At 37.8% G+C, this 17,794-nt stretch overlaps 1 protein-coding gene across 1 annotated transcript in view; it reads left to right on the forward strand.

Moving 5' to 3' along the window:
- naaladl2 (N-acetylated alpha-linked acidic dipeptidase like 2) overlaps positions 1 to 17,794 on the forward strand; it is a 795,864-nt gene that overhangs the window by 334,932 nt on the left and 443,138 nt on the right. Inside the window, exons 7-9 of the mRNA XM_042513024.2 lie at positions 1,364 to 1,540; positions 3,415 to 3,592; positions 11,189 to 11,350. Coding sequence (XP_042368958.1) covers positions 1,372 to 1,540; positions 3,415 to 3,592; positions 11,189 to 11,350 — 509 coding nt within the window. The 5' untranslated portion in view covers positions 1,364 to 1,371. The remainder of the gene's footprint in view (positions 1 to 1,363; positions 1,541 to 3,414; positions 3,593 to 11,188; positions 11,351 to 17,794) is intronic.

Genomic DNA, 17,794 nt, shown 5'->3' on the forward strand with positions numbered 1-17,794 from the left:
CATGCACTTTGCTGATTATAAATACTTAGTTTGATGTCCTGCTAAGTTTAGGTATTATACATACCTTTACAAAGCAAATTGTCCCTTCATCTTAATATTCCATTGATCTGTATGGAATGAACATATCTCTGAAATGAAAAGAATCCTCTACCAAGTGAATATGTTAACGATATTTTGATGTTTAGTTGGGACCCATTCATACAGTCCAGCTTTTAAATCATTTCATTAAAGCTAGCAAAAAAGCAGAGTTGCAATTGGCTTAACATTGGCACCAATGCAATGAATGCCACTGCACTGAGCAAACAAATAAATGAAAGAACTTATTGATGGCTGATCAACACAGAATCTTTCCAGTGATGTAAATTTCTTCCTCATCATATCATAAATTGTTTCACCATCTGACATGCCTTCAAACTCATGGATCTGTTGCTCAAAGTTAACTTTCTGTATCCTATTTCATCTTCTTATTGGTTGTGGGACATTTGTTTCTTACATTACAGTGCTATTCCAGTTACTTTTTGGTTTTGGAGTAGAAGCAAAAAACAAAGGTTCAGTTTAGGGAAAGAGTTAAGGGTAAGTATCATACCCAAGTGGGCAACCTCTGATACTGAGAAATGAAGCCAGTGCTAAAGTGCCAAAAACTGTAGTTCATTGACTGGCAGCTCGAGGCTGACTCCAAAAAAGAATCAGTCCCTGTAGACATCCAAATTAAAATGCCCAATTTTACAGATGAAATAAACATGTTTAAAACCTGGTACAAAATCAGGTTTGGTCTCTATAGCTAATTCCACCTGTAACTCACCCCCTTTTCATTTTTTATAAAGGCCCAACACTACATATATTTGAGGGTGGGGCCGCTTGGGTGGCAGGCTGTCGCTACAGTCTATGAGTCAGATCCACCACTCACTCCTCAGCAGCTCCACCCTGTCATCCAAAATACGATAACTCCAAAAAAATAAGATGGCACTGTCGAAATGCTGAACTCAAAGCTTCAGAACTGCAGACCACAAACCAATGGGAGATGTCACGGTAGCTTGATTCATTATTTTTACCATTTGTGGTAATACCCCACGTTGGCTATTTTCAAAACTACTAAGGATACATTTTCAATTTCTTTGATGCATATCATTAAACTTTTGCACCTCCTTACACAAATAGGGTTTAAGAGATAGTGCCTGAGGTTTAGGGTTTGGCTTTGGGATTAGTGGCCTTGGGTTTAATGTTTCCAATATGACTCCTTTAAGGTTTTATGTAACTCTACAACTTCATATTTATTTGTAAGGGGGGTAATGTTAAGTACAGAAATAAAAAAAAAGAAATGTGGAAACTGTGTAAATGAAAATGTGATGCTTTTGAATTCTAGGAGACAACATGGCATACAGGAAGGTGTGTGACGCCCAGGGTGGCCCAATGGTCAGTGAGGTTCTGCACTGCTCTGGAGGCCTGAATCTTGACTGGGACCTGGACAAAGAAGAGCTACAGGAACCAGGACCCAGCATGGACCGCATGCAGATGCAACACGTAGACTGCCAGAGATCGGGTAGGTTTTGCTTTGATTGGTAAACACTCACAATGTCCTTTGACTCTTGCTGCTGTTAAGATATTTGCTAATTTGGTACAAACAAATTAACAAAAAAAAGATCTGGCCAAGTTTGTTATAATATCCAACATGTTCTCATCCCAAATCGTCACATGTTGCCGCTTTTTAGTGACCTTCCGTGTTTACATATTACGCTCTAGGTATCCTTCTGTGTCTGCTGTTAATGTTCTGGGATGCTGCTCCCGATATCGGAATGTCAACAAAAGCACATAGTATTGTTCTGTACATGGTTATGTTTAGGTAACAAAAGTACATGGCAACTAATGCGGAATGTCAACAAAAGTACGTGCTTAGGATTAGGTGGTTAGCATTAGGCAAAAGAGGCAAATGGTAAGGTGTAAAAAAAAAAACATTACCTTCAGACGAGAAGCAAACACCCGACTCGTGAAAGTTCGGGGTTTGTTGGATTCATCCACTACCCCTCCAACCCCTATAGGGATCGTCAGGCTCCTGATATTACGTTGCCACTGGCAGTGTTTTAACCTGATCGTTCAGTGTAGTATCATGCGGACACCACAGGTTCCATCTGGCTCTCCACTGACACAGTCCGTCTGCGCATCATGCTGCCGCTGCAGGTGGAGTTCAGCTATCCAGCGGAGTATCATAACATCTTGTATGGCTCTGTCAGGTTGCATTCTCAGCTGATGCCCCCTGGTGGCGTATCGGACATCCACAAAAGGTGGCTTTGTGTCAGGATCTTACGCCACAGTTACTACAAAAGTAGCAGTATTTCACGATGTAGGCATGAGAACAGGCTGCATTGCCAGTGAAATACCTCCAACAGTGTGGCCCAGTGACCAGCACATCACGAATTTCACTTCAGCTGACCTGACACAATTACAACATAGTAGATGAACCGAAATCCTTTGTTAACGAGTGCTTAGGACACTACAGTCATTTTAAAACTAATAATGCACAAGATACATATTGTAGAGTGTCATGCAGCTGATCTCATTGAAAGCAATATGCTTTTGTTAATGAAGAAGTAATTAGTGTCCTCTACTGTTTAGAAGTTTACTTACTTTTAGCTCCACTAACAACACATATTAAATGCAAATGAAAACTGTCTGATTTATGTCAGGATGTTAACATGATGAGTTTGTGAATTATTAATAAACTCTTTGCTCCATTAATGAGAATCCCACAGCTCATAAGTGTAAAAAAGACAGTTTGAGTAGTAAAATATATTACTCAAATCAGCTGGTAACAATGCTAAATCTCATTTATAAAGTCTTATTTAAATATATGACTCAGTGTTCTTTGTGTAATTTATCTTGTGGTTGGGTGAGTTTCTGCCTCCTGCTTTTGATGATCTTATATAAATGTGTTTTGCACAGAATTCTTCAGAAACTCTTACACATAATTTGAAACAACCTGTCACATTGGAGAAAAAAAGCTGCTTTTAATGTGAGAAGTTTGCCACTGCCAGCAGCTGCAAAAGAGAGAAACTTCATAAGTACCCTCACGCTAGACTTGAGTTCCTAAGCTTTGAAGGACTCTGTTTTGAATTGTGCCCAGAGTTCGGTATCTGTAGTAGTTTTCTATCCCCACAAATGCCTTCTCAAGAAAGTGGGGTGATCGTTTCTAAACTAAGTATTAAGTTTTATTCCATATCCTATTTACAGTTTGTTTTCAGCATTACAGCTGGAGTTGGTTGTTAGTAAGTTACCAGTAACCAACTCCAACTGTCTTAGAAAAAGTCAGAGTGCATGAAGACAGCATGGGTCAGTTTAACCAATCATATTATTTATTTAAATAATTCTCAACAAAATGGTTGAGCTTTTTTTTCTTTTTCTCACCTTTCTCACTTCCAGGGTGTTCAGACCCCGGCCCTGACCCTGACCCTGAGCTGATGGAACCCATCCAGCCATCTGTCTCAGTTTCACCACATGGACGATTTGAACGACTCCAGGAAGATCCCAACTACATTTCCCACTTCACCAGGGCTCCAGGTCATAAAGGCCAACGACGACTCCACTGCTTCCTACTCAGGTAATTTTAAGCCTCATTCCCATTGCACAAAAACACTGTTAACACCCTCTAACATCTGGCTTTTTAGTGCAATGAGAATGCATGCGATCGGCAATCACACCCGAGTCAAATGACTCTGCAGTAGACACAGGTTTTGAATGCCTCGGGCTCAGATTGGCATTGATGGGAACACAACACTTAGGTGAACACTTTAATTCCAGCTCCTTAACTGGTGAGATGCAATGACGCGCCTTCAATACTTACTGTCTGTCTTCTCCTAAGCAGCTAAAACAGCGTTTGAAAGAGGGACTGAATATAGATATATTAAGAGAAGAAACAACTGAAAAGTTTTCAGAGACCTCTGTTCCTGCTGCTGTCTACTGTTTACTATCAGATGTAAAAAGTTGCTTCAAATCTACAATTATGAATTGAAAAATAAAGATGGAGGAAGAGTTAGGGAAAGTTAAAGAAAAAAGTTAGATTTTGAGAACAAAGTCAGAATATTACAAGAATACAATCTGAAAAAAATAAAAGGAATATTATGAGGAAACTGGTAAATTGAAGAGGATAAAGTTGTAATATTATGAGACTGAACTCATAATTTATAAGAAATGAAGTCACAGATCAAGACCCGAGAATTGGGTAATATGGTAAGATCCCCCGTCCATAATTTCCACTTTTTGACAATTCATCTATTCATCCACCACTTCTGATCATTTATTCATACTTTTTCTAACTTTTTCTACCATAGCACCTGACTCTCTGGTCTTAATCTGTGACTTTATTTCTCATAAAATTATGAGTTTAATCTCATAAAATTATGACTATTTTTCTCTTAAATATATGAGTTTAATGTTGTAATATTGCAGCCTTTCCTCTCATAAATTTACAAGTTTAATCTTGTATTATTTTGACTTTATTCTCATAAATGTACATGTTTTTTATCTTAATAATACATTATTTTTTTAAAATTGTGAATTTATTCTCGTGATATTATGACTTTATTCTCCATAGTTAAGCTTTTTCTTTGAACATTGCCCTAATCCTCTGTTGTAAAAAATAAATATGAAATGTATAAACATGAATTAATAACTACATGTATGGTTAAAATGCATTAAGAACACATCATAATCTTTACATTTTAAGGTTCAAAAGGTGAAGTTTATGCGAAAGAGTGTGGTTTGTTTGATATCTAAACCATGAGCCAGCATAGGTAATCAGTTCAACAACCAAACATGGTTCTCTGTATTTCTTTGCTTTAACTGGAATGTCTGAGTCAAAAGTCAATCCAATTCTTTTCAGGTAGAGGGGCGGGGCTTAGTAGTAGGCTGCAGGTCCCTGACCTTGGAAAAATACAGTAGCCAACTATCACTGTCCAGTGAATAATAGAAATTATAGGAGACTAATTAGGTTCATAACTTAGCGGCTGACGACTGTTTATCCTATAGTTTGGATGTTTGTGATCTGCAAGAGGTAAAAACAAGTTTGTGTGTGTGCTGTTTTCTGTATAGTAACAAAAAAAAAGGAGTGTGTTGCTAACTGCGTGTAGCGGTTACTATTAGCATAACAGCCATTTGCTTTGCTTTTATACCGTCAGCTCTATACTTATAGACACTGGGCAAGGAAAGCTATTGTTAGCTCACCATGAAAGAGCTTGTGGACTTGTTGCGTAGCTGATTTATTCGATTCAGGTGACTGACATTTGTGACTGTGGAGAACTGCTTCCACCTGCGGCTGCGACTGCTGTTTGCTCTGCGTGCTGCTGTGTTGTGTCAGAGTGCGTTCCACCATCAGAAAGTGATACCCCTTTTAATGCTGACAGCAAATGGTAAATGTACTGTACTTGTGTAGCGCTTTTCTAGTCCTGTTGACCACTCAAAGCGCTTTCACACTACATTGTCACATTCACCCATTCACACACACATTCACACACTGGTGGCTGAGGCTATTGTACAAGGAGCCACCTGCTACTCCGTTATCATTCACACACACTCACACTCTGATAACGTTCCATCAGGAGCAATTTGGGGTTCAGTGTCTTGCCCAAGAATACTTCGACATGTTGCCCAGAAGAGCCGAGAGCACCCCTCTGTGGTTAGGTTTGGTAGGGGCAAGGGCACAAGAGCACTCTGTGAGTGAAAAATACTTTGAAGTTTTCCTTATGAAAAACTTTAATGGTTATTTAAAAAACATAATAAAATAAATACAAATGGTTAGTTCCAGATGCATAGGATGGGCAGGGGAAGGACAAGTTATGTTGCTCCTGTTGGTTGGGAGCATTGATCAAAGTATTAGTGCGAAAGTGACAGTTAAAATTAATTATAATATAGAACATAAGGAGATGGGATATTAAAATTTTAAGAAAGGAATATATTTACAAAATAGGTAAAAGCTGAACTAAATGTATAAATAAAACATATAAATGATTTGGAAATAGAATTATGTAAGTGTTCAAGTAAAAATAAGTGCTGAAATAATTAAACCCATGGGGGGTTGTAATAACACCATAAAGTGATAAGTGCTAAAAGTATCAAGCAATAAAAATCTAAGGATTTGAGTCAGGTTATGGTGGGGGGAAACACATGTCAACTGGGAAACTGTTGTAAAACACAACACTGGTGTTCCAGATTAACTGGTGGCTGAACTAACTGGTGATAAGAGATGGATGTGTCATTGGCATAGCCTTTGAGATTATGTAGAATAACCAGGAAATAAACATAAACAACGACAATGACCACAAAGATATATTTTTAATTTCCATATTTCATTTGTAGAAAGTTATAACAATTTTGAAAGCTGAAGATTTTCACCTTTCCACAAACGAAGCAAATCCCTGCTAATGTACTATTCCACTGAAGGAAATTATGTATTGTGTTTGTAGTAGGCAACTGCTATTAAGTTTGTGGAAATGTATTACATTTGTGGGATTATTACATTAAAAGCTGCAGGTTTGTATTACACTTGTGGTTTATTATGTTTGTGGGCTGTTAGCAAATGTCACAGGTGACTTTGTTTTGGCTCTAGCGTGACTTCTGTGTACGTTCAGAGTGTGCATGTAAGAGGCCCTATACCAAGACTATGCACTTTGTTGTGTGTTTCATCTCAGTTGTCAAATTCTGTAAAGTTGATACCTCAATGTAGTGAATGAATACATAAATACAGCTATTTGCCTTTTGAGGGGTATTTTTTCTTATTTAGTCACAGATATCGTGATATATTATAGATTTATTGTCTTGCAATATATTGATTATTGCAGGATGGTGAAATTGGGAAAGTATCATATTGTGAGTTACCCTGTTATTCCCACCACTATGTTGATGTGACCTCAGATGTTGCCCCATTTTCAGCCTTTGATTCATGGGTAATCAGGCTTGCAGTTGCCAACAGGTGTAATTAAATCCTGCTCTGCTTATTCCAGGAAGTTTTCATGCTTCATTTCTTGCTTCTGAAGGATTAGGCTGGCTCCTAACTTTGAGGAGAGTACAAAACTGAAGTACAAACTGACCAAACAAGATCATGCAGTATCTTCCTGCTGTATATTGGGGTCAGGTTAGTGGCAGCAGTGCATGACGGGAGGCCCTAATTTCCATTGTATAATTTCCTCCAACTTTTTCCTGGCTCCCATGCCAGCTTGGGAAGCTGGCTTCATCAGGGTTTTGAAGCTTTCACTCAGTTGGTTGAATCTGATAAAACTCTAAAGGCACGAGTATAGGGATTGCATTATTCCTGTGTGGCTGAACCACCAGCTGCCTGACTGCGAGTTTTGCTTTAGTGGTATATACTTACACAGCGACAATCTTAGGAGAAACTTGATTTTTGACACTTGAAGCCACTTTTAATGCATTTAGTCTAAGAAAGTCTAACTCATTGTGAAAAAGGAGAAAGTCATAGAGAACCCCAGCAATGAGTCCTAAAACCTGCAAATAGGACTGGGCCATATGGCTTTAAATTAATATTTCAGTATTATAAGGCTGTATCAGGATACAAAATATATATCTCGTGTTTTTAAATGTCCTTTTAACTAATGGTAACTACTAAAGTACAAAATTATTGAATGAACTGCAGTTATAATAAAGTTAAATAAAATAGCTCCTGTCATATAATAAAGGTGAATACATTACTGTTATAATAATATTTAATGACGTACGGTTATAAGGGAGTTAAATAAGGTATGTTTATAATGAAATGTCAGAAAGTATTGTTATTATAAATAAATCAAAGCGGGACCCATGGTGCTTTTATTTTGATGGACCAGGCCCGTTTCAGGTCGAAGTGTTGGTGTTTTTGCTGTGGACTTAAAGCTTCCAGTCAAAAGTTGTATATTAGCATTAGCAGACAGTTAAACAGATACCGCGGCACCATTAACAGTGAGGATTCATTCACTGTGAGCGGGCAACAAACTAACAACTCTCCAGTTCAAATATTACTAATATTTGGAAGTCACACTGGTGTTCCATGGTCGCAAAACTTGATTAATCTGTTGTACTGAGTGGCTTGTCCCCTGGTGTTATTGTTGAAAAAGTCATTCTCATGTCCTCTGAATTAAAATAGACACATGTAGGGCTGCACCTAACAGTTGTTTTTTTTAATCAATTAATCTATTGATTATTTTTCCGATTAAATGATTAATCTATCGATTTTTTTTTACTGATCTAACTTTTATTTTTTTTCCTAACACGATTAAATTTAAATGAAAATTACATTTTAAAACTTGTCATTTATATTTCAATATTGTATTCAATCATCTTCAATCATGACAAAAATAGCCCAGTCTTAACTGGTAATCTGTGTTTTACAGTCTGATCTAAAGTCTCTCCAAAATAAAATTAATGCATGAGCTTGTTCCATTCAAGTAAAAGGAATGTCGTGCATTTTACATTTAGCAATCCAACAGCAAAAAAAATTAAACAATGTAACAAAACAGTTACTCTTTGTTACAGGAACAAACCTCAAATCTAGCAGTCCAACAAAACCACCTTACAGTAAAATTAGTGCAATTTGAATAACACTATAACTTTTCACTAACAGAAATAATTATAACCAGTACATTCTTTCTGCATCAAAATAGTCCAGCCTTAACTTTAAACTGCAGTAAAAAATGGTACAGAGTTAATATAATCATCAAAACACCATATTCACTGTCTATTCATGTTAACAAATGCAAGTCATGCATAAAAAAAATGGCGAGCCACCGTTTCTCTACATGTCCTGCCATGCCTGACGCTGCTTGAGCAGGCAGTGTGCACGCTCTCATTTAATAACATGAGCGCCAAAACAAAAAACAACATGCTCGGCGCTGCTCACGCTCTCATGAGCACTGTGTGAAACGGTCCAAGTCGTCGTCGCAGATTACGTGAATCGACGTATTTACGTAATCGATTACGTCAACGCTTTGCCCCAGCCCTAGACACATGATACATTGCTGTATGTTGTTTGATGTTTGAGGTGGATGATAGATCCTGTTCTTGTAATGAACGTCCTGCCCCTTACCATTTACCATTTTACACATATCAGCATGGCTTTACATATAAATGTTGGCCTTTTTATTTAATTGGCAGGTACTTGAAGTACTCTCCTTTGTGTCCTCACTGCTACTACCTACCATCTAACCTGAAACTAGTACTTGAGAATGCCTCTTCCTCTCATTGTCAGTGTATCAGTGTATATTTCTATTACCCCATTCATTGCCATTAAGGAACTGCATCAAAAAGGGTAAGACTAAGGCCTAAGTACCCCAAGAACATTTCCAGGACCCCATTCCATTGACACAGCACCTGCCAGGATGGAAAGGTTGCATGTTATCTAGAAAAGCACCAGCGCAGGGTGCTTGAAGTCAAGGTCTGAATGGTGCCCTTAGGCATTGAGCCACTAGCACCAATACTGACTCAGCTGTTATGAAAAGGTAATAGCAGCCTATCAAATGTCAAATTGCACATGAAGCACAGGCAATGACTTACCTTCGAGGGCAGCTCTGCTTTAGTAGGGGGGGCAGGTCATCCACTAATTGGAAGAGTGGCGGTACAATCCCAGGCTCCTCCAGTCAACATGCTCACAAGTATGCTCAAGGATAATAAATTTTCTATGGGCAAGATAATGAACCCCTAATTCCTCAGTGTGTGAATGTTTGACCCTTTGTTACCAAGGAAAATTGTTTTATTTCTTTCAAAAACATGGGAAAAAGGCAATGAACAACTTAAGAAGAAATTACCTGAAAATTGGCAAGAAATCACTAAAAGGTACTAGCAAATTACCTGAAAATCTGCACAAAAAAGATAAAAAAAACAAAACAAACAATAACAAAGGGAAATTAAAACAAACAAACAAACAAACCAAAATATGCTCATTATGATAATTAGATATTTCCCTAGCTTTAAAAAAAAATAAAAAATTCTAAATTCCAAAGCCAAGCCAGACATTTCCTACCAAGTTGCTCAATGCCTGTCATCCCATGTTTTTGAAAGAAAATCAAATCAATTAGCTCAGGGTTCAAAGGCTGAAACACTTGTTCAAGGCATATGAATGCAGCACCAGAAAAGTGATGTTGATCCAGGTTTTAAAGGGTTAACTGAGCAGCACCTTGTATGGCACCTTGTATGAATGTGTGTGTGAATGGGTGACTGAGGTGTGTAGTGTGAAAGAGGTTTGAGTGGTTAGACGACTAGAAAGACACTATACAAATACAAGTCCATTCACCATGTGTAAGTTCCTGAGAGACACAAGTGGTCAGTTTTCCACAGTACCAGAGAAATTGATTCTTAAAAGGATACTTTGATGTTTTTCAACCAGCTTTGTATCAAACCAATGTGGGTAGTATGTGTGGATGAACTGTGTTAAACTTCACTTCATCCAGTGCCTAGATATCATACATCCTTTCCTTCTGGGAAAACACCACCTATTGACGTGAATTATGTCATTTTGCGGTGTTTGAGTGGTTCTTCCAGCTGTTGCTCAAACTACAGGCTGTACCTTCGCATTTTCGTATTCCCTGTCACCCATTCCTCTGCCATTGCATTTACAAGGTGCGTACAGTTGAAACAGAAACATGTTTTAGCTAACTGTTTAACTGGAATACAAGATCCAGTGGGCCACCATTGTGTTGAACAGACAAGGTCATATTTTGTCACCCTCCAGCAGGAGCGTTTACTGGTAAGATGCATTCTGGTAGTTTTAAGTTTTCTACCTTCTGTGGAAAAGCCAATGCCACATTCTTTTTCCTCTTTTTACTCTGCTTATATAGCACCAGTTTCAAAAGTATTTGCATCTTTGTAGTGCAGAGACAGCCTAGTTTTATGTGAGGACTCTATGTATTGGTGAAATATTTTCTTAAGAAAGTCCACTACACACATAATCTCTTAAACAGGGTTCATTCTTGACCTTGGTACAGTAGTTTGTTAAAAAAAAAATAACCCAACAACCTCTAAGTCCACTTTCAAGCTTTTTCTGGAGCATTACTCTGTTTTTTTCCAGAGCTTTTATTAATACAGTAGTACTTCATCGACTGAGGAATACTGTGAAGTGCTGTTAGAAACTTCAATTTCAAACTTCAAATTTATAAGCTAGTAAGTGGACTTATTATAATATCTTCATTTATTTCTAACCTCTGCATCATTCTTCAAGGTACTTCCTGGCAGGAGTGGGGCTTTTTGTCGTGGGTCTCCTGATTGGCTGGTTCACTCACACACCTACCGTAAAACCACCTGTCCCTCCATCTGACAGCTCAGACCTACTGGAGGAGCTGCTCAGAGGAATCAAAGCCGACAAGATCAACGCTCTTCATAGGTAAGTTCCCAACTTGCACCAAAATAAAACGTATTTTATCGAAAGAGTAACATTTTTGTCATGGACACAAAGTGAGAACAAAGGCAGTAAGAGGCGTGTGACATCGCACAGATCCACCCACTCAAAAGCTATTCTTTAGTCCTTCTGGCTTCACAGTAAGAGAGAGGTGCTAAGTGGTTGCAAAGACTTGTTGAATAATGAACATAGGCACAAAATAAGCCTTAACTGTGCAAAATAATAACTTGTACTATGGATGGATTTTGCAAACTAATTTATCCATTCTCTTTGTTGTTCCTGTTTTAATATGTATGGTGGTAAGGAGAGCTGACAGAGGAGAGGAAACAGAGCGTCTAGACAACGCATTGTTGTATTTGTTTTACAAATTCCACAAGCATAAATCAGCCAAGATTGATTGAAAAAAAAACAGGCTCAATATGGTGATTTTTTTAGGGTACAGTAATTGCTTTGTAGTGCATTTTGTTTTTGATTTAGGGAAAAAACAATTTAAGAGTTATCTTCAGATGAATATTTTTCTACAACTATAGTTGGTATTTAGATGTAGGAACATTCCTGCAAGCAGTAGCTTTACTAATAGTTTTGTTTTAGAATTTTGACAGAGAATACCACAGTTTGCGTCCCCTCATCTTCCTGAAAAAAATCAGTCCTAAATAAGTCACAATGTGCTCTTCAACAAATGTAAGGCCAATAATATATTTGCAAACACTGTGAATAATTCTTAAATTTGAGTTTGCTGGTTGAAACACGTTTTGTAGCTGTTCAGCCAGTGTTAGCTAAGTATTTGCTCACAAACTATATTTATATAAGCCACAACTTACTGTCCTTTGTGCAGCAACAAATGGCAAAGGAAATGTGAGTTGTTGCATCTTTTTCTGACATTTTTGACCCCCACATTTTGCATACTGCAGTTAGTTCTATGTTGGCAACCATGTAGTTTTACACGGATGAAATGAACTTCGGTATCATATTCTCCAAATGATGTTTATTAATCTAATGGAAGTTTTTCATGGTTCTCTCTGGCAACTTGATTGGATGCTGTTAGATTGGTTCAAACCAAGTGGATCTAAAAACACAAGTGTAGACTTGCTGGGAATTAACAGCATTAATGTTTGTTGATTCCTGAAATGAATGGAAATGAATTGATTAATGTTACACTATTTTTATGACATACTTCTTAATCGTTGAGGTTGAGGAGAGGTATCAAGTATTTTAAAGCCAAAAGGCTTGAGTCCAAGTAAAGTCACGAGTCATTGGTGTTTAAGTCCAAGCTGGGTTGCAGGTGTATTTTTGATTTTGTCAAGATGAGTCTAAAGTCATCATATTTGTGATTCAGCTCTGACTTGAGTCCACTCCGCTGATAATCATGACCACAGATTTTCCCAAACCTCAGCTAATCTTCTCCTCTTTGAATTATGACCCTAATGTCTCCATTACCGACTTGTAAGCCGTAACATAATTGAATTTTTCCAAAGTAATTTGTCCTTGTTCTTTATAAATTATGTTAATATGATATACGGGTTTCAATTCAGAAAATACTGATAAGGGTCACTTTTATGGTTAAATCATTGGATGGTGGACTTGTTGCTCTTATTGATACATTTAGAAGTGTATACTTGTGATGAAGGTGCTAAAAGAAGAGTAGAGAGTAGAATAGAAGAGGATTTTAAGAAAGACTTGTTGAAAATAAAAGGCAATGTTATGATGGAGTTGAGTTGCATTGATGTTCAAAGGAAACAGACAGAACAGACAAAGAGGATCATAGTTTGATGCCCCCTAAGTCAAAGATAACCATTATCACCAGTCTGACGTGTTGCCTTCTAGCCAGGCGCAGATCTATTTATATCCAAAGCGGAAGGGAGCGACTCAGAGATAGCAGAGAGACAGAGCGGATAGGAGAGATAAAGACTCTCCACCAGGTAGCAAATCTTTTTTTTTTAAACACTGATACAAACCTCTGTCAACCCGAACGCTGCCTTCTCCAAGCCAAAGGATCACAGGATGACTGGGTGTATGTGTCTCTGTGAGATAACTGGCTTTGCCATTGAACTGAGACAATCATGTCACCATGGTTTCTCTCGCTGAGCTTTCCACGCTTTTTCATTATTTATTTTCTCACATTTGTATTTCAAGTTGCCAGAAACACCCCCACCCATCCATCCACAACTGCCAAAGACCCACACATACAACATCTTAACCATCTGCGAGGATGATTGAGTTTTTGTTTCAGTAGATGTCAGCCACTAATTAAATTAGAGGGTTATTTTAGCACCTTCTAGTCCTCAGTTAATTATTGGAGCAATAATTATTTATTTATCTGTGACCGTTGGTACTTTGTGTCTGTAGGAGACAAGTATGAACTGTGAGATAATTCTACCTTTGTTACTAAGGTAGATACAACCCCTCATGATCCTTTTCTTTTGAGCTTCTGTGGCATCCAGTTAACCTTTGCTTTACATTAAGCCACATCTTCACAAACCAGATGAATAAATTTGCTAATCATAGATGAGATCCAACAGAAACATCCGTCCAAGCTTGCAATGTAAAAAAAACTGTGTAAAAATACAGCCAAATTCTAATAATAATGTTACAAAATACAGTAAAACACAGTAAATCTTGATGCTTTTTGCAGCCAAAACAAGGTAACAGTAGGGTGTCGAAGTTACCATCCACAAAACTCAACACTTCTGCGTTTATTTTGGTCACATTAAAAGCCTACCTATGAAGGAAAGGCTGCAGGACTTAAACTGTAATCTCATGGCAGCTCAGTACTGTTCAGTTCTGTGAAAAAGACAAAGTGGATTGTCTGACATGATTTTTGGAATAAGTGTTTGATAAATGGACATTATACTTACTTAAACAAAAGGTAAACATGGTGAAGGTTTTGAGTTTATGTTGACTTTGCAACTGGAAATTAGAAATTAAGACCTATCTCCTGTATAAGTTAATGCTGGTCACTGACAGCAAGCCCTCACTGCTGTTGCGTCCACTGCCTCTGGTGTCATAGAAAAATAATAGCAGTTTGTGCACATTATTAGCTGAGACTAAAATAGGAGCTTGTCTGTCATAGGTAAATGCTGAAGGAAGAAACAGAGACAAAGCCTTTTGCACAGCTGTACAAATTAGGGGAAATGTTTGCTGTCAAATAATGATTGAGGTCCCTATTCAAGTGTTACTTACCTTTTAATTTAGACATATAGTGTGGGATACAGCACTGCACACGTTTAAATCCATTTTAATTTATTCTGGAAAATCCCTGCACTTGTGATGATGCATGTATATGACACTAAGGTCACCAAAGGAAGATCTTGAGAGATTATTTTTTGACATTTGCCATAATCCCTTGACAAATTGAACATATTAGTTTTGTTTAACTCCTGAATTCATACTAATAACACAAGAAATATTTGTCTTTAAGTGTTGTCATAACTAACTTGCATGATTCAGTTAAATCAAACCAGACAAATTGCATTGGGCTGGGTATTGCCCTTAGTTTTTGGATCTGTTTGAACTGTGTGGCATCAGGGAACATAAATATACACATAAGTATCATTTAAGTCCAGCATTACTTGAAGTCAGTGAGAAAAATTGGATTTCCCAATGTGGGTCCATGACATTAGAGGTCCTCACAGTTCAAAATGATAGACTGGAACCCTTTTGGATCCGGAGAATTTGATCCGAGATCCAGTCTACATGTGTATATAACTTATATTAAAACTAATAGAAGTAGGGTGTGTCCACTGATTCTCATTACTTTTTAAATACATAAAACATATGTTTTTTTATGAATTCTCCAGGTTGGCAGTTATCCACTGAATAATCCTCAGTCATGTCTTCATTGTGTTCCCAGAAATGTAGTCTGATCATGTAATTAGAAAGAGACAAAGAATGTTATGCGTGGACTTCAGCCATAGCTTAGGATCTACCAGCCCGAACTCGTCAAACACCTCTGCTCTGTCAGTGCGTAAACAGCTGACACAGAAGGATACGTGAAAGTTTGTTAGTACACCCGGCACCATTTGATGAACTGGAATGGGAATGTGTTGGAGCTACTGTAGTGAATGAGTGCTCCTGGCCTAATTCTGACAAATATCTCATAATGGGCTGGCACTTTCAACATATTTTCATCTGTAGCCAAAGCTATACATTTTCCTTTAGCCTGATAATTCTATTATTTACTTTATCAGGCACAGAAAATAAAAGAAATAAAGCAGCCCGACTTACTTTGTGTTGAGTCTGGAAGAAGAGAAGCAAAAGCGAGACAGTGGCAGAGAAAGTGAAACAGACACATAAAAGGAGCTATGAAGACAGCAAGAGACCTAAGAAATAGAGGGAGACTAAGGAGACAGTGGGGAAGCATATTTCAACAGTTTTGCATGAGTAGATAGGGGAAATCTCGGAGTGAATTAATTGCTATTTGCTTTCTGAGATTCTCAATACGCAGTACATTAAGTCATTGCCATACCTGCCTGAGTGGCTCTGTGTTCTACAAATGACAATTCACATGTTTTGAATAGAGAGGCTGTCTTTAGCTCAGATAGATGACTTATGCTTGTTTTTATGATTTTATATTTCACACTCTTCCTTGTCTCTCAGCCAAAGGGCCTCCGGTGTTTTTCCCTCAATAGTGGTGTCATGGCAAAACATAGCAGACTTATGCAGAGGAAACTTTATGCATCCAGTTCTTTTCAATTTCAACTTCAAAGAGGTGTGTAAGTACGCAGAACTACTTTGAGGGAAACTGGATTAAGTTCAAATCCCTAAAGATGGTTTCTCATTGCTAGTATCTTGGCCTGCCTAATACTTACCTCTCCTGCTAATTATACTACTGTAACAAATTGGCTCTCACAGCTATAGGGAAGTGCATCAGGGCATTTTATGGCTTTTTGTACACTGCATATAGTCCTACACATATCTTAAATCAGATCATATAGGTTCAGAGTTTTAAGAGTGTTTTTAAAGGGTGATGCTTAAGCTGTTGTTTTGAAGCCACTGGCTGTACTGACTCTGGCTGAATGATGTCTCGGGGTGACAAATCTTTATCTAACTGATATGGATCTTTCTGTGCTGGCACCAGGACAACTGGCGTCATGGATCACTATCTTGTTGTGGTTGCAGTGTTTCTGCTGAGCATTCTTTGTTTGTTTGTTTGTTAACATTAAGACACACTAAACTTGGACCTCATTTGACAAATGACAAGATCGCTTATGCAGCTTAATGCTTGATACACATATTGCTTTATCCTTCGCATGCTTATTATTTTGTACTTATTATTTTACACCAAATCAAACTGACATTGTGCTTCAACATGAGCATTCAAACTTTTTGGAAAACTACTACTACTCCAGGAAGACAGTATAGTCCAAACCAAAAGCTTCTTATTCCCTCTCGTTAAATATGACTGCTTTGTCAGAGGATCAGTACATCTAAACATGACGCACTAAGTACCCTCCTGCATCAGTTTTGGACGTTATGGGATAGAGTGTCAGTGTAGGTTTGTAACATGCATTGTGTCTTTTCAAAATACATTTCCATTCACAGGAAATGTTTCTTCTCAGCATATTCACAAAATGGGTTAAACGCTTCCTTTTCACATTTATTTCCTGAGATTGAGGCAACAAAAGCACAAGATTAGGTTTAGCAAAAAAAGCACATTATAGTTTGGCTTAAAATAAGTACTGTTGTCATTTAACATCATGGAACTTATGTCAGTAGTTTTGCATACTCCACGTACTAGCACATTGCATTTTTATTAAAATAACTCCATTGACTTGTGGTTTACAAGAGACACAGAGTCCAGTTTGGCATAAGACCTGGTGCATGAAGAGTGCCTCTGTGCATCAGAGTCTGACTTCCAGATGACTGACAAAGTGACTGTATTTGACAGGTTGGAGGTGAGAATGAGCTGAAATATACTTAGATTGATCAATAACTGTTAAACAATCCTGCTTCAAATGGAAATATTCATATATCTCTATAAAGATACCTGTTTGCATGTCTATGTCATCTACCTAGCTCTGACTGCTACTAACAAAGCAATGTCTCTGGAACTATTTTGTGCAGTGTTTTCCACAGAATCTATGTGTGGTTGTAGTATGTGCCCTTTTATTTACTATTATTCTGTGCCCCCTCCTTAAATTTGGACTTGTTTGCAGGTCTGTGAACCTAGCACAGGCACAACTCGTCATGAGTAATTTTAGAGCCTAAACAGAAATTTGAGTCGCGTCATAGATATTTGATCAGTTTATATAGTCAGAGCTGATCAGGTTGATAGACAAGAGGAAAAGCAGAGTGCAGAGTGGTTGAATACAATTTTTTAGACCCAGCACTGTGAAAGGTTAAGTGTCACTTTAACTGCGCCTGGTATTCTGCTGCTCTATCTGCGACACTAATGTGCTCACGCTCCGAGAGTTTGGTCTAATAAATAAT

Source organism: Plectropomus leopardus, chromosome 5 (genome assembly GCF_026936395.1).
Source record: "Plectropomus leopardus strain MGB_pleo_1.0 chromosome 5, ASM2693639v1, whole genome shotgun sequence".
In the NCBI taxonomy this organism is placed as follows: domain Eukaryota; kingdom Metazoa; phylum Chordata; class Actinopteri; order Perciformes; family Serranidae; genus Plectropomus; species Plectropomus leopardus.